The following is a 22,158-nucleotide window of genomic DNA, read 5'->3' as shown; positions in this document are numbered from 1 at the left end:
TGCAAAATGACTCATATTGAATGTATCATGGTTGTGTAAATGTATTGTTAACATTTAAAAATTAATAAATTAGGTTTAGGAACATATGCCATAGAAGGCCAAATTAGTTCTTTTTGTGTATTCAAAAGGTTATAGAATAGTTCTGGAAAAGGAGTTTTTAATATATTAAACGTGGGGACTTGTCAAAGCTTGTCAAAACAAAATTTAAATCTTAACAATTCATTTGGTTAAGGACAAAGGTTAATATTTGGTTAAGAAAGTTAATGTTTTACCATGATCATAGTAAAGCATTACATAATTAGCACAGAATGTGCACATGAACTTACATAAGTGGTGCAAAATCAAAAGAATTGTTATAATAAATAAATTGTAGTATTTATATTACCTTTTAGATTATTGTAAAAATGAGTTGATAGTATTCAAACTTGTACATTTTACTTGTATAGGCACAATTACTAAAACTAGTAGTGCAAACTTATTTTTAAATAGGAGCTCTTCTTTGCAAATAAATAACTGAACAGGAAAATAGAATCATAATTAAAAACAGAAAACACCATCCAAGGAAAGTTTTTGAAGGAACTTATCAAACACTTTAGAAAGCAGTAGGATTACATAAATATATCAGTTTTATTTTTAAATTGTCAAATCTAACTACAACTTACATTGACACATTTCATCAAAAATTGCATAAAATTAATCAAAATAAGACATTATTAACAATTCTTGGACAAACTAAACATTGTTTTCACAACAAAACTTAAATATTTTTTTGAGTAAGACAAATGTCAATTTACAAAAAGATTAAAATTTCATCACAACATCATTTGATGACATAGTATTTAATTATTGAGAATTGTTGTGAGATTCAATGCATTATGTGAAATGATGTGTATCACTGTCTGAACTTTATCCTTTTATTCAATAAGTTTATACAAATATTACATGTATCATTGGAAGCAAGGAAAGCAATGCTGGTTTAACGTTCATTTGCATGATAATATGCCTAAAAAAGGGCATGTTAACCTCATGATTTTCACCTTGCTCTGCTATGTCTCACCTCTAAGGTTTGAGTCAATAAGTCTTATATAAGACTTTGTATTAACATATTGTGGTATACACAAATAAAGTCGAATTTAAGTGAAGGCGGGTGATTTCCAGAAAACCCTTGAGCTTGGTATTTTTACAAGGATATGGTTCCTGGAGGATGGATACTGTGGAAATAACCTAAGCAAAATAATTCTGGTGCTTCTAGATCTCATCACCAAATATGCATAAAGTTAACTTTGTACAAGCCAATCTTCGTGCTATAATGATAGTATAATTACAGAAAATACTAGGAGGTCCTAATCTAAAACGATGTAGGAACGAAACTAACTCTAGTCCGGCTCTACAACTTTAGGATATGCAGACTACTGCTGCCGCTCAGAGGGTATGGATGATATGTGCTGTAAGTCTAGAACAAGGACATGGGCAAACAAGCTCAAAGAACGCATGTCTCCAGATGCATCATTTACATCCTGATCTTACGAAGACCCAAATTCGGTTAGCCACTTTTCATGGCGCTCAATATCTGCGGTGGAAACACTCCTAGAGATTTTGTTGATAGCTTCATCAAAATCACGCATTGCCACTGGCTCGTACATCTCGTCCTTGGTCATGTTTTTTATCTCCTCTGGGGTTTTTCCAGAAATTTTCCGCCGCATACCGTTCATTGATGCATCCCTACAAATGTTAGTGAGGTCATCACCACTGTAACCTTCAGTTCGCTTAGCAAGGGCATCTATATCCACATCCTTGGCAACCTGCATCACAAGCCGATATGACCATCAGTTAAGCTACGTACTCCAGGCGCAGCATGGGATTCGAAAGAATACAACTTGAACATGAAACTAAACGGTTCTGAAGTTCTGAACGAGTCTTTAACCGAAAAGCTCAGAGTAGACCAATAGAATACAGTATTCAAACTCTCTACTCTCTGTCACAGTTACTGCACACTTTCAAACGACGTCGAAACTGACGGTTTCCTTCAGAAAACTGCCAGGAATCCGTCATCAAATGCTCTCTAATGCTGCTTCCTTAAGAAGAAGAAGAAGCCATCCTGACAGCCGTATTGGAGAATGAAATTGAGACAAATAGAAAAAAGAAAAGAGAGAGAGAGAGAGAGAGAGAGAGAGAGGGGTTAGCTTAGACCTCAATATCTTTGAGGTTGATGCGAATGAGTTCCCGCCGACCCTCTTCTACTGGAAGAGGAATGTAAATCCTCTTTTCAAGTCGTCTCCTGCATCAAAAAGAAACCAAGATATCATATCATTCGACCCTTTATTTAGTAACCTTCGTTTAGTAGAAGTACTTCTCTTCCTTTTCGTCACACACAAGAAACAGCCCTAGAAAACTGACAAAAATGTAACCTAAAAAATATTCCATCTATCAGATGCATCAGCCTTTCAATATGTGCTCCAAACCTGAGTGCTTCGTCAATGTCCCAAGGGAAGTTTGTTGCTGCTAACACCATAACGATTTTCTTTTCACCATCCTCGCCTGTGCCATTCACACCATCCACTTGCACAAGTAGCTCTGATTTCACTCGTCTCGATGACTCGTGCTCTCCAGATGAACTGCGTATACAGGATGGACAAAAAGACTGTATCATAAATATTGCTCTCAGAATGATAACCAACAGTGCTGCAAGAAATCTAACAGAAACTTCATACTAAAATCTAGAGACAACCAACTGTAAATTGCAGAAAAGCAATCAGAAGCAAAAATTAATGATTAGGATGGTGATCCTCAAAAGCACCTGAAAATATTTTCATTCCTAGCTGCACCGTAAAATCCTAAGAGAAAAGCACAGAGATCAGACTTACCCACGGGCATTGCAGAGAGAATCGATCTCGTCAATGAATATTGTGCTAGGAGCGTAGGCACGGGCAAGATCAAATAAGACTCTCACCATACGCTCACTCTCCCCTCGCCATTTTGATGCCAGCGTGGCGGACGAGACGTTAAAGAAGGTAGTCCCGCACTCTGTTGCCACTGCTTTCGCTAGAAGTGTTTTACCTGCATTCAAGCCAATATAAGATCACAATCTAGCACTATTGGCTCAAAAGTGGAAAGAGCGACGAGGTTCAAATAAAAATCAAATTATTTACCAGTGCCGGGTGGACCAAACATCAGCACCCCTTTCCACGGGCGCCGAATCCCCTACACACCCAATTTTGCTAATTCAGAACCGAAATGCTGAAAAGGGAATGTATCATAACGCAACATGCATCAAATATCCAGAGTATACCTCGCTGTGAATCCTTCCTCAAGTCGCTTCATCCAAATAGCAGTGAGCAATCATTAGAACAAATAGACCATGCGTGGTCTTAACAACAAAACAATGCATGATTGGCGGTGTGATTCGACACCTGGAAATATTCAGGCATCCAAAGAGGCAAAACCACAGCTTCCTCTAGCAAACGCTTTGCTTCAGTGAGACCCGCAATGTGCTCCCATCGGACACCAGGACTACTCTCAAGGACATCTCTTTCCAACATAGCCGCAAGCTCAGTGTCGGGACCTTCGTATTTTCCTTTTCTACTAGGCATTCCTCGTGGTACCTCCTCTTCTGGGGCCCCATTCTGTAGGATGAGTCAAAACTCATGTCAGGCACTCCCCGAAAATAAATTTTCACCCCTACCGGCGAGATGAAGCGATCATCCCACCACGATTACAGGTGCTGAGCATAATTCTAATTGAGGCCAGTAGAAGAAATATCATGAAATTCCATTCCACTGATACTAAAATAGCAAAGACAAAATGCACTTGAAAAAAAGTGATTAAAATTCAACAGTACCAATGCTTCTCGTTTAGTGGAGGTTGAGCGACCAGTCATGCTAGTGCTTTTGCGAGGGCCCGTGTTGCCAGGAAGAGAAGATCCCTTCGAAACCGCCCCAGCTCCTGCGCCAAAGCTTTTAGACGAAGCTGTTGTGATCACCTTATTTCCTCGCCCCACTTGAGTGGAAGCCTTATCCCCTGCTCCTCTAGCGTAGGCAGCCATTCGTTTAGCTTGAGAAGCTGCTGCCATTTGGCCTGCTTTTGTTGGCCGTCTTGTTCCGTACTGTGGAAGAATATCGCGACTAGGAGGTCTCCAAACATCGGGGTCGTCAAGGGGATCTGACCTCGAATTATCTGTTCGACTTGGAGGATGAGACACAAATATTTCTTCAACAGGAAAGAAAGTATCTCGTTCTTCCCTGTAACGTTCTTGCGCATGGCGTATTGATGATGCAGCTACTGCTATTGGCGGAGATGACGGACGAGGATGACTGCCAGGAGCATCCTTGAAGGCTTGCCTCTCAGCGTCAATCTGCTTCACAATATCGAATTCTTCCATAAGATCTTTCTTGCATTTATTCCACTTAGTACGAAGATATGGATCGCCCACATTGCTTAAATGCCTGGGCAGACAAAGACGGACGCAGAAAATAACACCTAGGATGTCAGAAACAAATTTACAAACAAATCAAATTAGTAAACAATCGAAGAAGTGTACCAACGCTGTTGAAGCTGGGAGTGCAATGGCATATTTTGACCTGACCCTCTCTAGGTAGTACTACAACGACTTAATTCCTTCAAGGAACTCGACCGAATGCAAGATACAGAAACAGATTCAATTGCTGCTCAGCCCTTTTAAATGGACTGAAGGAATGGCTGCGGATTACACGCACTGAGGTGAACTCTTACGCAATACTAACATCTATGCTCTAACGAAAAGAATTGTTTTCTAATCTAGATAATCTTAGCAGCATTCACGTTACAAGAGAAAAATGGATAACATAATCCTAAGAATCATAATCCACCCCAAACAATATTAGGGCTTAGCTCTATGTAGAGGCTGTGGGACCTATGAAGTCGCAATGGTGTACAAATCTGTTTCATAACCTGTACGCTACGTGACATCCGACAAAGGAAAAAGAGGAAGCAAGGAGGAAGGGAACGGGAGGGAGAAAAAGGGTGCATTCCCTACTTATTAATTTGCGCGTGAACTCCTTCAAAAAAAATCAGAGCGGTGTCATAGTTTCCTAGCAATGCGTACTCCCGGGCTAAGGTGAGGTGTTCGCCTAAGGTGTCTAATGGCCCTCCCATGCTGTCCTCCTCGTCCCGCAACGACCTCTTCAACTCACTCCACCCCTGCAAATTACCTCAGCAACAAACCCATCACAAAACACCCTCTCCCCAATCCCTTCTTCTCGTTCCTCCTGCTAAAACTCTACTCTTATGACGATCTCCAACACACTTCTCCAAACGCCATCAAATCATTGCCTCCTACCACACCACTCAACCCGCACCAAATCTCTACACATCTTCGCCGCACTCCACAAAACCTCTGCAGCTTCTATTCCAAAACCTGCCAAATCCAACCCAGACCTCAAAATCAGAAGCTCCCCGGGTCCATCGACCACCACCCCAGCAACAATCGCACTGACAACAACCTGTAATCACAGCACAATAATGCCGCATTCAGCCGGGCCCGCTGTACCTTCTCCTCGCCTCTAAGCCTTCACTTTGCGACACAAAAGCTCTTTAGCGTTGGCCAATCTTTCTAAACCGTAATTGAACCCACAAGCGCCGTGATCTAATCGAAACTTCATGAAACTACAAAACCGATCCGATGCAGCATGCAATCCGGATCAGCAGAAATATCGGTAGCTGTTTGGCAATCGTGATCCCCTCTCGTGAAGTCTAGCCAAGATGCAGAATACTGGCCATTCTCGAATGGCTTGAATGGCAATTTTTCGTTTTTTTTTTTTTTCTTTCTTTCTTTTTTTTCTTCTTCTGGAATTCATGTTAGTTATCTCTTTCCGTAAATTCGAATTGTGTGCTTCGAGAATTCGGAGAGAGAGAGAGAGAGACAGCTAGTTGAATGAGTTTTTAATTTGAACGGGGGTAATGCGCTTGGATAATGGCGCTACCGTTCTTGGCGCGTTTTCCACCTCCATTCCCAAGACCAGGTAGGAGTTTCAAAAAGTTTCAAAGTGACGATGGATGGAGTGTGGGTTTGTTTCAACCCATTAAAATGTTGATGATGAAGCAGACTAATTCGAAAAGTAATGAATAAAAAAATCGTTAGCTTCATTTGATTCCAAGGTGCATATGTTGTTTTGTATTATTCTATTGTGATGCTTAAACCAAAGAATAAATTCGAAACCTTACAATGAAAATAAATAATTTTTTTGCCTTGTTTTATTTTCAATCGTTCAGATTAACTCAGTGGCATACACAAAATTTCTGGATGTTTAAAGTATTGATGGATCAGATTTTTATACTCTTTTGATTGTTAACCAGATGTAGCATTTCTAAGTTTTTTTTTAATCGTTGAGTTTATTTTGAACAATGATTTGAGAATTTGAAAGTTTGGTAAAATGAAAGAAGAACCTCAAAACAACATAAACATCATTACATGACCTTCAGTTTTATATACAACTGTACATGAATATACATTGCATTCAAGTTGATAAAATAGAAACAAGATTTTATAAAATACATATCTAAAACTTAAACACTAAATCTGTAAGAAAGTATAAAATAAATGTAATTTACCCATTTTTAATAGATAGCACACACACACACACAAACATATATATATATATATATATATATATATATAACTCCGGGATAAATTATTCACTCTCTTCTGCAGCAACATTTGAAAACTAAAAACTTAGGGTGATTTTTAAAACTATCAATTACAAAATAACCAAATCCGTGTATGCCACTATTATCATAAAACACACATACATTTATTATATTTAAACGTAATTATGTTTTAATATCATGAAGTTATATTTAAAATAATGAGTTCTCTTAGAAGAAAGTTAATAAATCAACATATGTAGTTATGCTGTTGTCAAACTTAAATGTGTTATATAAATCAATTTTGTCAATGCAAGAATGAATACAGTAAAACTAATATAAACAACTTTGGTCTCTTCAAAAATGTTTAGACCTCTCCAAGACCATCCACAAAATCCAGCATCTAATATCCAAGTACTAAAAGAAAAGAATAGAAAACAAAACATACATCAAGCTTTGAGAAGAAGAATCTTCACAACATGAATGGAGAAGTGTAACACAAGGTGTATAAGAAAAACCCCATTATGTAGAAAAATATTTCACTCACAACTGAAGATAAATCCTTTTTATGAATAATCAAGCAATGCTCACACAAATGCACAAGATTTAGATGCAACTTGTCTCACCCAAATTCATTCAGGAATTCATTATTTATGGTCAGAAGCATTTTAAAATGCCACCCTCTCCATGCCCTAATCCAATGCTGATGGGCGCAGTGTGAACGCGGTAAAACTATCGTAGCATTGTGAACGCAACAAAAGTGTCGTGACAGTGTGAACAGGGTCCAAATATTGTAGCAGTGTGAACGAGGTTCCAATATCGTGGCAGTGTGAACGCGGCCCCTTCATAAATTCTCCCCAATTGCAAACTGGAGAGGAAGCTTTGGGCGCGTGCCGCAGCGGCGAAGCGGGTGAAGAAGAGTGCGCATCGAGCGTGTATGAATCTATCTGTCGCGCTTGATCGGGGGTTTTCCAGCTTCAGTGCGAAATAGCAAACCAGGATTTTCTTTAAGTGTGGACGCTTTAGAATTTTCGGCATTCTGTTCTCCGCATGTGATGTGAGTGAGGGTAGCTCTTATTAAGCCATGGCGGCCATGGAGTCACTGCGCCTCGCTCTCGATCCTTTCCCGGCGCTGGTCGCTTCTGCACGTACGACGGTGTTCTAGTTCTTCACTTTTGCTTTGTCTCTGAATGGGTTGGGTTTCGTAATTGGTCCCATTCAATCCATGACATTGGCCTTGTTGCTGAATTCCTTCTCTTTTAGAGCTCTGCTTGGTTTCGAAATCAGAATGAATTCGTATTTTTTGTAAAATTGGCGAGTTGTGCTTTTTGTTGGGGTTGTGGTGGCAGCTCCCTCAAAAGTCGATCGTCAGTTGCGTGAGGTGGCCGCTGCTCTCACTGCTCTACTTGCGTCGGAGGTAGCCCTGTCTTGAATGCTTTGCATTTTAACATGGTTTATTTTGCTTAATTAGAAAAATACGATAGTAAGATTACTTATTCAGCATTTTAAAAAATAAAATAACACCATTATCTTATTATTATTGTTATTATGGTGGGGACACCAGTAGTGTGCAGTATGGAAATGATTCACATGCATCATACTTAAAAACGCACTGCCACTGCATTGAGGTACAGCAGGAGATGGATGAAGTATTGCAGGAAAGGCAGGCTGTGCAAGATGCAGTGCTCCTTCTGCTTGATACTTTTTGCCGTGCACATGCAGAAGGTACATATCTCCTCAACTCTTCACATAGCATCACCATTCATATTCTGTGACGATATTTAAGTAGGTGTGAATTGGCATTAAAAACCAATTTGTTAGCAAAAGTAGCTTGTAACTTGTCAAATTAGCCATCTGTAATTATCATCCCTTTTTGCGCTTGGTGGAGTTTCCATGTCTCCAGAATCATTTGAAGGTTTTCAATATGCTTACTGCTTCGTGGTGGTCCTTGTTTGTCACAGATCATATGTCAGACCATACGAAGTTGGGGTCGTGGCGTTTGCCGTACGTAGCCATGCTGCACAGCTATTCTTTTTTGCATCTGCCTCTTATAAGACATTTGGAGATGTTGTTGCACTCTTCTGGAGCTTCCCTGGGTCCTGTACAGTGCTCAGCCCTTAGCGCTTTCGTTTTATTCATGAACCCCTTTCATATCCTTCCGAAAGATGTGACAGTAGATGTAGATCAAGTAGACAGTAATTCTAAAGATTTCAAACACAGTACTTCGCCAAGTTCCAAGGACAGTATGGATGGTATTGAGATTGCCAACAATTCTCCTAATCGGGAACTGAAGTCAACAATGAAGGAAAAGCAAGTGGGTAAATGTCGTGTTAAAGCATTGTTTGAATGGCGTTGGGAGGCTTGCTTCAAAGCCGAAACTTCGGCCCTTAAATCCGCATACAAGGTTGGGCACGATTGTCAGGTGCGAAGTGAAGGCTCGGAGTCTGGGAGGAATGCGGCAGAGTGTATGAAAAATCTATCAGCAGAGAGTACGGTAGCAGGCGACCATTGGATGAATCAATTCTATAGCGCATTTGCCACAGACAATGAGAAAAATATTCTTTGGGCTACTCGTTTTGCAGCAAGCTACTTGCGGAATGTGGTTGTGTATTGGGAACATATCATGTTTGACAAGGGTACCAATGAGACTTGGCTGCTTACCGACTTGGCACTCCAGCTCAAGAACATCACCTTGGTCGGTCCCATCTTTGGTTTGTACATGTCTCACTACTTTGTGAAGTAGAAGCACGCTGCAACTTGTTACATTCATTTTTCCGCACTCCTCAACACTGGATTATAGAACTTGTTTTCAAATTTTTTGATACAAACCATAAGAATAATAATGTTATTATTTTAACGAGGCATTTATCTTTCAAGGTGTGAATTCTATGTATGCGATGAGCAGCCTTGTCAAGGAATGGGACTTTATCATGCAGTTTCTGACTCTATCTTGACTCATATGCTTTGTGCAGTGGCATTTGTCCCTCAGAACATGGTCATATTTCTCATCTGGCTCCAGCAGCGGTTAGACTTCGCTAACGTCTTCGAGCAGTCATCCGAGAGTGCATGGTTGAAGAAAGCCTTGGCCCTCTGTGAAACAGTTCTAGCCAGCCCCTTGGGAGTTCTACTGCGATCTACCAAAGTACCCTTGTCTTTGAGCAAATTTTTCGAAATGGAATTAAGAATAGGCTGGAAGGAGTGGGTCTTGAGCAAGAGTCGGCTCCTGTTTTTGCGGTACGTTACCTGGAGGTGTACTACCTCTGGAGCTTACGAGTATTTCCGCTGGGGTCTCTTGTGGAAAGACTATGGTGGCGATAGAGCACGTGCTTGCCTCGCGTTAACAGCAGTTTTCCTTACCTCTCAATGCCCAAATAATGTTGAGTCTCGTCTTATTGAAGGGCACCTTTTGCGTGTCGGAAGCTTTCGGAAAAGTGCTGATGACATGCAGAAGAGCTCATGGTCTGGAACAAAGAAGCAGTGTGTTCGTGCAGATACTCCTGATACACAGGACGTGCCCTATTGCATGTGGCTGAAAGAATCTGAGCCAAACCCTGCTGAGGTGCATGTGCTCCAGATTATCCTAGAGCTCGCATCGAAACTGGACCCGCAACATGGACCTTGGCTCTTGGAGGTATTTGCACTCCTCAGCAGGCCCCCACACCTATGCCTTGACGACGAAACGAGTTTGTATTGTTTTGATTTAGAAGTATTGTGCAACTCACGAGCAGTAAAAGGAGTTCGTGAACTATAGTGTTAGTCTCTTATGTTTATCAAATTCCTAGAGTGAAGATTTTTTATCAGTTACTTATTGTTAGATTTTTCTGGCAGGTGGCATTTGATTGTCTCAATAACCAAGCAAGGATGGAGGATGCAATATTGATGCACTGTGATGCTTGTACCTATGCACATAAGTGTAAGAGCAAGCATTATAATCCCGGAGTTTGTAGTGCTTACAGGCTGAAGAGTTGTATAGCTGCTCTTCCGCCCTCGCATTATCTCTCACATGAAAGGTGAGAATCAAGAATCTATCGTGCCTTTAGCCCAGAATAAAGCCTCAGGTTTGGATAACATGTTGCCACACAAGAATTTTCAGGCTTTTTACATGATGCAGTTATGAGCTAAGTGAAGTCTCTAAGTTGATCTCATGAATTTTATATGAAGTTGTGTTATTTAGTAAACGCCCTGGCGTTCTATACCAAGGACCTTAATTCCAAGCTCTTTTTCGGTTTCTGCTGCAGTTTACATAAAATGGAGAAAGTGTTCAAGTTCTGCTGGCTTGGGGATGGACCTTTCTCAAGCGACTTTGCTGGTCAAGTTCTTTCATCTTTCCATAACTCAAGTACAACCACTATGTTTCTGAAGGTACGAAAGTTGCCTTCAAGTTAAATGGTTGCCTTCATGTTACCTGGTTATGCAGTCTTCATCAAGGGGTTGGTGAAATCATCATGAGGACATTGTGTGCAGACACAGGGTGATCGATCTGTATTTTGTTTCAATTTTCTATTTATCTTTCCACATCGACCTTCTAGCTTGAGTTGGTGATTGTTGCCACTAGTGACTCTCATGATGACCTCGGATTGTTTCCCTTGTTCCATTCCAACGTGAATCATTACTTGTGTTCAGGCAGAAAACGAATGGAACACCCTGTTACTGGCTGCATGGGTGCGTTTTTTCGATGTTGTTGGACCGCATATTTTGAATCTACATCATATGATCGGTGACTTTGAGCTTGGATCAATTTTGAAGCATTTGCATGCCACGCAACAGTTCCTTACGTCTAATTCGTGAGCTTTCACTATCATCTACTGAGAATTCTGTTTCTGTTTCGTGTCTGACCTTTCTATGTACTTAGATTCCTTATCAACCATTTGAGATTTTAACTCCTGCATATTCATATACAATTCAAGTTAGTAACTATTCTGCTCAACCGCTGCAACATTCAGTTACAATCCTGTGATCTCATTCGTTATTGCTGTATACTGCAGCAAAAGTGTTAGCGTGGACACAGATGGCTTTAAAGCGGCTGCTATAGCTATGCCGCAACTTGCAGCTGTTACTATGATAGAAGCCTTACTCACTGCGTCTTCCAGCACAAGTTTTATACTAAAAGAAGGCTATTTGGCAAAGCTCGCAACAGTAGCATCTCAACGACAGCATGAAGTATCGGTTAGGACCCTGGATATCTTAAGAAAGGTTACAGGAGGACCTAGGGAGCAGGAAGCATGTAGTCACAAGGACCAAACGACTGTTTCTGATGACTCTACAAGCCTCTTCCTCAAATCCCTCTTGTTTAAACTTGTTGATTTGCTATCAGTGGCGGCAATCCCCAATTCCGACTTGATCATTAAAAAGTGGACAGCTTTGGAGTACAAACGGAAGTGGGTGTCTGATTATACTCCCTTGCAGAAGGAACCGCGAGGTGGCAGAAACTCAACAAATGTATCTTTGGAGTCTTTAGAATTAGAGTTTGAGGAGCGAATCGACAATCCACTGAGAACCATTTGGGACATTCTCCTTGGGTGGGTAGTTACTTTGATTAGACTTTCTCCTGACTCGACAAGTTCTTTGCTTACCAGCGCCAAGGTGTCTAATGTTTCCCCTCTTGGGGAAACTTCTGTCCAGGGTCCAGGAATTCAGGCTACTGGTCTGAAAGCTCTTACATTAAGTATCGTAGTCGCGGGTCTACCTAGAGACACGGTGACGTCTCTTTTGCAGTCCAAATCTACTAAAGCAAGCTGGATCCTCCTCTTGGCACAGATGCGCTTGGGTCTTGACGAGGGCTTTAGTCAATTATTTCTTGGTAATGTAAAACCTTTGAACTGCAACTCTTCTGTCATTAAGGCAGAAATGGACTTTCACTTACTTCGGTTGCAAGGTATCATACAGGAAAGTGTATGATGGACTTCTGCGAACCACCCTTAGTGGTTTACATTTTCATTAAAATTGTTTTCCTTCGAACTTGTACAGTGGACAATTTGCCACCTTCACTGAGCTGTTAAATCTGTTGTAAGATATCTGTATTAGAAGTGCAGGCGCTGGTATTTAAATTGACTGTTGACACATGAGCTCACAAGACCCAGGTGAGCAGAGGCTGTTTTCTGATTACGGGTCGGTGCTAACATGAACAGTTCACAACTTGGAGATGGAATCTATACACAAAAAGGTGTGTGCTAATCTATGCGCCCCGAATGTTGAGGAGTAAAAATTCTATCTACCTGTTATAAATGAGTTCATTCCTTCTCAAGGTAAAGCGCTTCCCATGATTTCCCAGCGTTCAGTAGAAAGAATGGTGTGAAAGAGAGTTAGACGAACATTTCCATGGATTCCATTCGACCAGTTCCTCGAAGTGAGAGATGATCGTGGTAGACGTCGATGTAGCCATACGAATCTGTGCCTGGTGGACATTCCAAGACTGCTTCAAGGACGTGATGGTGAATTCCGTGAGAATCCACAGAATGGCCACCCTCATGGGCATGACCACCCAGACAAGCAACGACGCAATTGAACTTGTGCACAATCGTCATGACAGCATCATAATTCCAGAGAAGACTCGTAGGAAACGATGCACCTGGATCTAATGGCAAGTGACAACATATTACCACCTTTTGTCCAGCATCTTGCGCTTCCTGCAATTTCGTCTCCATCCATTCCAGTTGCTTCTCTCCAACTGCACCGTTGAATTTCACGAATCTTTGGTTTACACCCCTGAGCCCTACTGGACTGTTCTTTTCGTCGTTAGGGTTCCTGCGGTTCAATAGCTCCATCGCAGCTTTAAAGTGCGGGTGATCCGTCGGCCATCCCAGAGTACTTATGTCGTATCCATCTAATGCGACGAAGAGGAACTCTGGCATAGGGCTGAAGGAATAGTATGATCGTTGTTCTGATTTTGAAGTGGGTATATGGAGGATTTGATTGAGCTCCTGTCGGGGGAGGTTGTAGAGGCAGTGATTGCCGATCATGTGATAGACGTGGCCACCCTGAAACTTCGCAAGTTCGGAGAGAACAGTATTGAATGCTGTTCTGGATTTCTCCTTTGGACAAAAACCGTCCACAAGGTCGCCGAAATGAATTGCGAAGGAAAGATCACCCTTCTTATTCCAAGCTTGCACTGCTCTCTGAACCCCAATAAGAGCGTGACGGTAGTAGCGAGGAACGCCCAGAAACGATCTCCCATTGTCAATGTCCGCGTACTGGATGTCTGTGATCACTCCGAATGAGAACAACGGCTTATGAGGGGTGCTGTTGATCTTCGTATCCACCGCACTCTTCATTGTAAGAAGGACCTCGTCATCCTGAACTCCTACTCCCTCAGCCACGTCGTTAATTGCACGTCCATCTCCTCGTCTGTGAGGCATGCTAAAACCAGCACGTGCAAGCCCACAAAGCCTGGAAATCCTACCAAAGAGAGCCAGATGCGCTACTGAAACTCCTCCGGGATTCTGAAATTCTCACACTGCTGCTCTTACAATGCTTGAAGTGCATGAAGCGATGGCGAAGCTCCGATTTGGAACAGAAAACTGCAGCATAAGAACAAACCAGTATGTAAAGTATCTCACCCTAGATGAATCGAAAACAATAGACTGAAATCATCACAAAACAGAGCTCAGCTATGGCAGGTAGACGGGTCAAAATCGAAATTTCTTATGGATAGTCAAGGGACTCGGTTTTTGGTAGCAGGACTATGAGGCAAAACAATCACAGATAAAATTGGCCGCAAGGCAGAGATAAAGGAAGGAATAATCAGAAGCTGACAGATGTTGCAATTGCTTACAACTGCTGGAACAAGCGTCGACGAAACAGGAACGACGGCTCGTGAGGGACGTTTGCATGCTACCTGGCATGCAGTTTCTGTGTCCAGCACTTCAAGACTTGGCAACTCCAAAGGATCTGCGGAATCACTGGCGCGGATTCTTTTCCGAAATTTTACAGAAATTAGTAAAGAGGACATCGTTACCACAACTACCCAGAGTGCTGTCTGGATGTGGACTCAAAATTTCAAATCCTCTGGGCCTACTGCAAAACTTTTTCTGAAATATTCATTCAATTGCGTCTACAAGGAGAGAGAAAAAAAAAAAAAAAAAAAAAAAAAAACTTGGTTCGACCTAAAGAAATGCAAAGTACAAAAGAGCTTCGGATTTAGCGGCATTCTAATTGGGTCACAATTATGCAAACATTTCATAGTCATTAACATGGACTGTTTCTGATATGTACGACTAATTTTTTCTTCTCCCCTGCTACTGCTGTGGCACTGCTCGCATTCCCGGTGCTACCCCTCTGGATCCTGGAGCAGCTAGCATCTACCACACCGACAATCAGAACACGCACAGTTCTTTCTATGAATATTCCTGTTTCTTAATGCTCTTGTTTTATAATCACCTGGTGTAGTTATGCACTTAGGGGTGAATTTGGAGATCCTTAGCAGCCACGATTCGGCAGGTCTCGTCTCTGGGTGCCGCAATTCTTTTAGTTAATTTAGAGTATTTTTGTGGGCATTCTGCATTGGAGAATCTAAATTGCATGTCGGAGAGTGGTGGTTGGGTTCTTGAATCTGGTAATAGTGTTCAGAACTTTCGTAGTTGGATTTGTGGGTTTCTCGTATCTGGGAGGGCTTGGTTTGTGCGTAGGGTTCGGATTTTCTCTCCTGTGACGGATATGGCTGAATGAAGAGTTCTTCTGATGTTGTAGTGTTAGTCTATTTTCGAGAAAAGAGAGGATCAATTGGATGAGCTCTAGTTTAGCTGCGCTGCAGCGGCTCAAAGCTGGTGTGCAAAGCTTTTGGTGTTGTTTGAAAAGCTAATTAAGGACTCTGTGCTCTTGATCAATCGAGAGTTTTTAAAATGTCGCTCAACATGAAGTCGTTTACCCAAGCCCTCGCGAAGGCCTCTGCCGTTATTGAGAAGACGGTGTCTAGCACCGTGCACGAAGTGACTGGACCCAAGGCGATGCAGGATTACGAGTTGTTGGAGCAGATAGGATCCGGAGGTCCAGATTTAGTTTGGAGGCTGTATGTGGGAAGGCCGCGGAACAAAGTCACTCAGATGCACAATCCTGAAGTATGTGTTTGGGTTCTGGACAAGAAGGCTCTTACAGACCTCAGGCAACGAGTCGGTATATCTAGGTATTGATTAGTCCTTAAACTCTTAACTACCATTCGAGCTTCTAGTTCTTTCTCTCAAGAGTAGGGCTACTATCAATATTAGAGTTTCCATCAGCTGGATGACATAGGCTTTTGCTGATGATTGCAGCACCAGTTGGAACTCCACTTGTATGGTTTAGTGCGCAGCATGTTAATTGAACAATGCCTCATAAATTTGGGCCGCTTATGATTTGCAGAGCAGCGGAGGAGGCATTTTTGGATTTGGTACGGCAAGATGCCGCGCAATTGATGCGCTTGAGGCATCCAGGAGTAATACGTGTAATACAAGCTTTGGATGAAAAGCAAGACAACAATGGCCATGGTTACTGAACCAATCTTCGCTTCTTTAGCCAATATATTGGGGCGATTTGACAACATCACAAAAGCGCCCAATGAATTGAAAGACCTGGTAGATTATTTTTTCACGATTTGTCATGTCTCTGACTGTGCATGCGTGTGTGTTATCCCTCACGAGTACCTGACTTGATGCATTTGTGTTTACAGAGTTTTCTTACAATGAAATACAAGCTTACTGTATGACTGTGTAGTTCTGGATCCTATCTCAACACCTGCATTTGGCTCATGTGATTGTAATCATGAAATCAATGTGGATGTTTTTGTGTACGTACTTGCAGGAGCTAGGTCAGCTCGAGGTTAAACATGGTTTGTTGCAGCTTACTGAGACTTTGGGATTTCTTCACAACAATGCACGTCTTCTTCACCGAGCCATCGGACCAGAGGTGAAGCTCCATTTCTTTAACTCTTCTCCGTCACTCTCCTCTGTTTTTTTTCCTCTATTTCTTGGATCGTCCCTTCATGAAGGATTCGTTGTCTTTTTATTGGATTAATTGCTGTCATCAATTTAGTGCATCCAGTGTCAGTGACTTCTTTGTATGTTCATTATTACTTGAATCAGTCAGACTCTCGTTTCAACGAACACCATTATATCTCTAGTTTCAAGTGTCGCTTTGATGTGTAGATTGGTTTCGATCAGTGGTTTGAAATTATTTAGATGTTTGGTAGTGCTTAAATTATTGGAGAGCCGTAATACGTAGTGATACTGGATGCGATATACCTGATGTTCCTTAGCGATCACTTACATATCAGTAGGAAGTTAATGGGCAATGTATTGTTTTTTTCTGTGTGACAGTCTGTTTACCTTACATCCAGTGGAGCATGGAAGCTAGCTGGGTTTGGGTTTTCCATCAGCCTAGATCAGAGTGGAGTTGATCCAACTGATGGTCCCGCTTTTCATTTCCCGGTAACGCCCTTATTCCGTTTGACCAATCTTTTGTAGTTTCCATCTGTTTACATGGCGAGGCCGTGTCTGAGGAACTCTTTGTCGACTTTTTAAATTTACTCCACCTGTAGCCTATAAGTCAGTAATGTATACTTATTTCATCTACTTTATGTAACTTCCTGGTTGGTTGAAACGAGCATTTGTTATGCAGGATTATGATGTGGATGATGTAGTTTTACCGTTGCAACCACCACTCGATTATACAGCGCCCGAGTTGACACGGAAAGGAGCTGGTGGGCCTGATGCATCGACAGACATCTTTAGCCTTGCTTTGCTTACATATCATCTACTGTCTCATCAGGCACTTCTACAGTGCAGGAATAATCTCCAAACGGTATATTCGTCAACCTGAACTTCCCCATCCGTGGGAGCCTATGTGTATCTTTGAAATCCTTGGCGTGAAGGATATTTATTTGTTTTCTGCAAAATATAGGCTATGTTGTTCTCATGCCAGAGCAGTTGTTTAATTTGCTAATCCTGTTGGCAGCTCCGCGCGTTGTTTCTTGATCGTTCTCTAAATAGCTCGTCTCTACCTGTCTTTGGTACATGTGCTCTATTGTGAGGTTGATTTCATCCTGAGTCTTGTGTCCATTTAGAAAATTAGTATTCATTATCCTCTTTATGATCTGCTTTTTGTCATGAACTTCTAGTATATTGCAACAATTTGACTCGTATCTAATTCGGTACTGCAGTATACAAACAAGGCCTCATACCTTCCAAACGAAAGCTTCACGAATATTCCGTCAGATGTTTCTGAAGATTTGAAACGGATGCTCAGTTCGGATGCGCGTTCCAGGCCTACCGCTCATGACTTTACTAGTAAATCTCTTCGTACTAAATGTTCTCGTAACGTTATTTGTTTCTTTTCATTTTCAAACAGTAGTGTTTGTTCTCTCCCTATGTTTTGAAAAGTACTTAATAAAGTTACGTTTAATAGTCCTTAGGTTATTTGTGCACAGGCTGTGCACGAAAGTTGGTGTGCTGCATCTTTAGGGTATATTGTCCTCCTTGCAAAGTCAGGTTCGTTGCAATAGAACTGAATTGAGGCTTTAATCTCCAACTCATCTGTGAGTTGTATTGCATTACTGTAGTTTGAACGAGGATCAACGAGTCAAGTATTTTGTTTAAGGAATTTTTGCGCCCAAACTCTGTGGTAAATGGTACTTATGGAGGCTGTTGGCATGTTTTTGATAGCTTCTCCTTTCTTCCGGGACGATACACAGCTGCGTGCGTTGCGTTTCTTGGATCACATGCTGGTAATCATGTCTTTTCCGATTGAGTTACGGATGCTATGGTGATAGAAGCCTCTAAGACGAGTAAAACTTTGTCGAATATTCATCATATTTTTCTAGACCATGACGAATAAATGCCGCATGATATGACCTATTCATGGGGTTCTATAGAGTTATGTCAAGTGTTAAGTGTTTAACATACTTGAAGTATAAAGGACACGAAAAAAGCATACACTGAGCATGCTTACCACAGTTTTTGTGCCTAGTATGCTTTTGGATATTTCTCTGTCCATTTCGATACAGTAGAGTTAGGTTAATTGCTGGTAGGGCATCTAGAAGGGTGGTTTATTACTGTTGACCTCGATTGGATGTTGTCTATTCTTAAATTGCATAGCTACTTGCTAGATTCTGTTCTAATATCAGGCCTATTTCGTATGCACAGGAAAGAGACAATATGCAAAAAACTCAGTTCTTGAAAGCTATGGCAGATATGTGGACCAGTTTTGATGCCCGTGTGCTGCGTTACAAGGTTCGACTGTGTGGATGTCTGCAACTTTTCATACCTTCCTCTTTGCTACAGTAGTATGATTGAGTACGGGCAATCACTTCTTTGAGCTAGATGTTATAGCTAATTTTTGTTTCATGAGCTGTTATGCTGGAGGATTTGTCTCCAGAGTGGTGTGTGTCTGTGCACGTCTTGCAAATTGACTAATCTAGACGCAACTCAATTTCTGGAATGAAGGTGCTACCACCATTATGTGCGGAGCTTCGCAATGAAGTGATGCTGCCCATGGTGCTTCCCATGGTGCTCACTTTAGCGGACTCGCAGGTTGGTGCTAATATATGACCTCCTCGTACAGAGCATTTGTTTTGTTACTTGATCAATGAATCTGTTCTCCTTGTTCTATACGGAATCTAGCGTTAAGTCAAAGCTTTGTCATTATTTGCTGATTAATCCCACTAAATTGGTTTTTTCTTGATGATGTGTTGCAGGAGATGGTGGATTTCCAATCTGCCACACTTCCAGCATTGTTGCCTGTTCTTGGAACTGCCACTGGAGATGCTTTACTTTTGCTGATTAAGCATGCTAGCCTCCTCATTAATAAGGTGCTCCACCTGTTTTAGGACAGCTTGCTAAATGTATTGTTTGCATTCGGATCCTGCTTCTGTGTGCAGTTAGTTTTCCATGTATTCTAGAATGACATGGAAAAGTGTTGTTCCTTATTTATGACGTTTAGCTGTTTAGGACGTTGCCCCGATCTTTGCACTTGCCTATTATTGTGTTTGGTGTGGCCCTAGCTTACTCGACAAATATCCAATCCTGAATTACATGTCGCTGCCATTCGGTTTGCAGGCAGGACCAGATGCCTTGACAGCCAATGTGGTACCCATGATTGTCCGTGCTTTTGAAGATCCTGATGCTCGAATGCAAGAGGAAGTCCTTAAGCGCACCTTGTCGCTTACAAAGCAGCTTGATTTCACAGTAAGCACCTTCTCCTTGCCTTCTGCATTTGGATCAGTCTCATTTCTAATACAATTGCCTCAACAACTGTGTGTACTCTTGCGTATTGCTTGTATTTCATGCATTACTTTAATACAAAGAACTATGTTGATTGTCAATATCTTGCTTTTACATGATACACAGTTATCTTCATAGTTTGAAAGCGTTGCGGTAGGTTTTGTTAGTACTTTTGTGATGTGATTTCCCTGCCTGAGTGTTTTAATGTTCTGATACTTGTTTACTTTTGCAGGTTCTGAGACAATCAATTTTACCTCGCGTTCATGGTCTGGCTCTCAAGACTACAATGGCAGCTGTATACACCTTCCTTGATTCTTCAGATTTTATTTGGTGTGATTGGGTTGTAATTTACTTGCAAATAGGCGATTAGATTTTTTTCTTTGCAATGTTATTTTCCTATTTGCTATCCTTGGTGCTAGTGTTCATTTCTCCGTCTCTTATTCGTGATGAAACTCGGAGTGGTCATTGAAAGTGAGCATACCGTTCATGTGTTGTAATCAACTTTGAATTTGGCTGATGCAGGTGCGAGTGAATGCGTTGTTGTGCTTAGGCGAGGTTGTTCCACGTCTCGACAAAGTGGCCATACATGAAATTCTGCAGACTCTGCAGCGTTGCACTGCTGTCGACCATTCTGCTCCCACTCTAATGTGTTCACTGGGAGTTGCATCTGCCATTCATAAACAGGTTAGTTCTGTTATATATAGATGAACCGTGTTTTCGTCATGATTAATTTTTACATCTTGAGTTACATGGTAGAACTCACTGTTGTGCTGTGACTCCAGATGGGTGTGGAGTATGCTGCAGAACATCTACTTCCACTTCTTTGCCCTCTGCTCACTGCACAGCAGCTAAACCTTCAGCAATTTGCAAAATACATGCATTTTGTGAAAGAGGTTCTCAGGTAAAGTTTGCAATCGTGTCGTTTTCTGGTTCTGCTTTCAGATGTGTGGGCAGTAATAGTTGCTTCAAGGCACAGTTGTTCTAGCGAACGACAGAATAACCATGGTGATCTTACAGGAAAATAGAGGAGAAACGAGGTGTTGTGGTCAACGAGGTGGAGCCAGTTTCCCTTGACATGAAGACGATGGCCCTTGGCGGTCCTGCGAAACCCAACGTGAAGGCAACAGGAAACGGGACAGACAACAGTTCATGGGACGCTGACTGGGCTGCACCTAAGAAGACATCCACCAGAACGGCACTCGACACTAACGATTTATTCCCTGAAAATGCTTCCCCTGCAGCTCCAAGTGTGGCGTCAGCTCCACAAACTCAGCCTTCCATGCAACAGCCTTTTCTGTCATTTGAATGGCCTCCGCCAGCATCTACTCCTAATATTTCAACCACGACTTCGAGCGTTTCCAATGCTGGTGCAATGAGTACAGTCTTCGGCAACACAAATCCTAATTCTTCAAAGAAACTTCCATTCGTCAGCAAACACTCAAACCAGTGAGGAGAATGATCCATTTTCTAATTGGCCACCACGAGCATCTTCAAATCCGAGCAATATATCTAACCAGTCCAGTTGGAATAGTGGATCTATTTCCTCAAAAAATCAAAGTCTCAGCAACCTTAAGATAGCAACGGGGAGTTCAAACTCTATCTTGAATGCGAATGATTGGACTATGCGAATGATTGGACTATTGGATAGGTATTGATTAGTTTGCTTATTTACGACTGCGCTAGTTGCCATCACTGTAGTCACGGGTGTGTGACTATCTATTGCGTTAGACCATTCTTTGTTTGTAGTAATCATTCTTTCACAGGTCTAACCATTAGCAGAGTTTTTTTTATTTTTTATAACTTGGAATGTCTTCTAGGTGGTGACTAAAATCACAGAGTACGGTGATTTACATTGTGACTCTCAAGTATGCTTCACTACCTGCGCAGGTTCAAACGCTCGAAACCAAAGTTAACGAAAGCAAAGAATCTTAGTTCATTGTTTTAACTCCGCACCATTTACATATCAAGTCACAGCGGGCTTTCAAAGAGTTGGTGGTCAACAAATTGTAGTGACTGTGGATTTGTTCCCATGCTACGAACATCCAGTGGTCTATGCAAGGTGACAGAATTCGAACATGTGCTCTTACAAATGAGGAAAATATAATCTCACGCGGATCGACTGGATGAAGTGTTGTGGTTACTTTCTGTGGCATGTTCAGCATGGAAATGGGCGCACCTTGTCGTGTGAACCTCTCTGCTGCACAACACAATCTGATAATGGAGCAAAGTACAGCAATGTTTTCAGCACTGGCAACACATCAACATTACGCATCATTGGAGCAGTTTCATAAACAACCCAGCCAGTAAATCACTCTTTAGAATTACTCTAGAGAAACTACACTGGGTACTCATG

The 22,158-nt window shown here is 41.7% G+C and overlaps 5 protein-coding genes across 9 annotated transcripts; 2 read left to right on the top strand and 3 right to left on the bottom strand.

Annotated features, from left to right (window-relative positions):
- Positions 1 to 1,065: 1,065 nt before the first annotated feature.
- LOC112292178 (katanin p60 ATPase-containing subunit A1) lies at positions 1,066 to 5,387 on the bottom strand. The gene is made up of 8 exons (XM_024540403.3): positions 5,012 to 5,387; positions 3,839 to 4,442; positions 3,411 to 3,623; positions 3,150 to 3,201; positions 2,865 to 3,057; positions 2,463 to 2,615; positions 2,191 to 2,278; positions 1,066 to 1,802 (listed from the first exon to the last, which is right to left on the bottom strand). Exons 1-8 carry the CDS (start codon positions 5,128 to 5,130, stop codon positions 1,524 to 1,526), a joined length of 1,701 nt encoding a protein of 566 aa, XP_024396171.1. The 5' UTR covers positions 5,131 to 5,387; the 3' UTR covers positions 1,066 to 1,523.
- A 2,180-nt stretch (positions 5,388 to 7,567) lies between these two features.
- LOC112292175 (uncharacterized) lies at positions 7,568 to 12,578 on the top strand. 3 transcript variants are annotated; one of them, XM_024540398.3, is made up of 9 exons: positions 7,568 to 7,766; positions 7,968 to 8,035; positions 8,256 to 8,343; positions 8,580 to 9,329; positions 9,591 to 10,249; positions 10,447 to 10,628; positions 10,857 to 10,980; positions 11,242 to 11,402; positions 11,604 to 12,578. In XM_024540398.3, exons 1-9 carry the CDS (start codon positions 7,703 to 7,705, stop codon positions 12,514 to 12,516), a joined length of 3,009 nt encoding a protein of 1,002 aa, XP_024396166.1. In that variant the 5' UTR covers positions 7,568 to 7,702; the 3' UTR covers positions 12,517 to 12,578. The 3 variants fall into 3 exon arrangements, with proteins under 3 accessions (XP_024396166.1, XP_024396165.1, XP_024396169.1); XM_024540397.3 differs by having other exon boundaries at positions 8,253 to 8,343; XM_024540401.3 differs by lacking the exon at positions 7,968 to 8,035 and having other exon boundaries at positions 7,638 to 7,766; positions 8,253 to 8,343.
- LOC141044321 (manganese-dependent ADP-ribose/CDP-alcohol diphosphatase-like) lies at positions 12,482 to 14,253 on the bottom strand. The gene is made up of 2 exons (XM_073539131.2): positions 12,931 to 14,253; positions 12,482 to 12,619 (listed from the first exon to the last, which is right to left on the bottom strand). The coding sequence occupies exons 1-2, from the start codon at positions 13,971 to 13,973 to the stop codon at positions 12,556 to 12,558; spliced, it is 1,107 nt and encodes a 368-aa protein (XP_073395232.2). The 5' UTR covers positions 13,974 to 14,253; the 3' UTR covers positions 12,482 to 12,555.
- On the bottom strand, positions 13,997 to 14,658 carry LOC112292179 (uncharacterized). 2 transcript variants are annotated; one of them, XM_024540409.3, is made up of 2 exons: positions 14,453 to 14,658; positions 13,997 to 14,135 (listed from the first exon to the last, which is right to left on the bottom strand). In XM_024540409.3, the coding sequence occupies exons 1-2, from the start codon at positions 14,564 to 14,566 to the stop codon at positions 14,067 to 14,069; spliced, it is 183 nt and encodes a 60-aa protein (XP_024396177.2). In that variant the 5' UTR covers positions 14,567 to 14,658; the 3' UTR covers positions 13,997 to 14,066. The 2 variants fall into 2 exon arrangements, with proteins under 2 accessions (XP_024396177.2, XP_024396176.2); XM_024540408.3 differs by having other exon boundaries at positions 14,002 to 14,135; positions 14,390 to 14,658.
- Positions 14,659 to 14,851: 193 nt separating this feature from the next.
- On the top strand, positions 14,852 to 21,755 carry LOC112292177 (SCY1-like protein 2 A). Of its 2 annotated transcripts, XR_016506656.1 has the most exons (16): positions 14,852 to 15,736; positions 15,952 to 16,163; positions 16,390 to 16,494; positions 16,905 to 17,015; positions 17,206 to 17,388; positions 17,747 to 17,873; positions 18,249 to 18,310; positions 18,729 to 18,815; positions 19,029 to 19,115; positions 19,280 to 19,393; positions 19,641 to 19,769; positions 20,038 to 20,100; positions 20,328 to 20,489; positions 20,588 to 20,706; positions 20,823 to 21,453; positions 21,693 to 21,755. XR_016506656.1 is itself a non-coding variant. In XM_024540402.3 (15 exons), the coding sequence occupies exons 2-15, from the start codon at positions 16,050 to 16,052 to the stop codon at positions 21,253 to 21,255; spliced, it is 1,896 nt and encodes a 631-aa protein (XP_024396170.2). In that variant the 5' UTR covers positions 14,933 to 15,736; positions 15,952 to 16,049; the 3' UTR covers positions 21,256 to 21,755. The 2 variants fall into 2 exon arrangements, 1 of the variants encoding a protein (XP_024396170.2); XM_024540402.3 differs by having other exon boundaries at positions 14,933 to 15,736; positions 20,823 to 21,755.
- Positions 21,756 to 22,158: the final 403 nt, after the last annotated feature.

Source organism: Physcomitrium patens, chromosome 15, assembly GCF_059467195.1.
Source record: "Physcomitrium patens ecotype Gransden chromosome 15, ASM5946719v1, whole genome shotgun sequence".
In the NCBI taxonomy this organism is placed as follows: domain Eukaryota; kingdom Viridiplantae; phylum Streptophyta; class Bryopsida; order Funariales; family Funariaceae; genus Physcomitrium; species Physcomitrium patens.
This window is presented reverse-complemented; position numbering and strand designations above follow the sequence as displayed.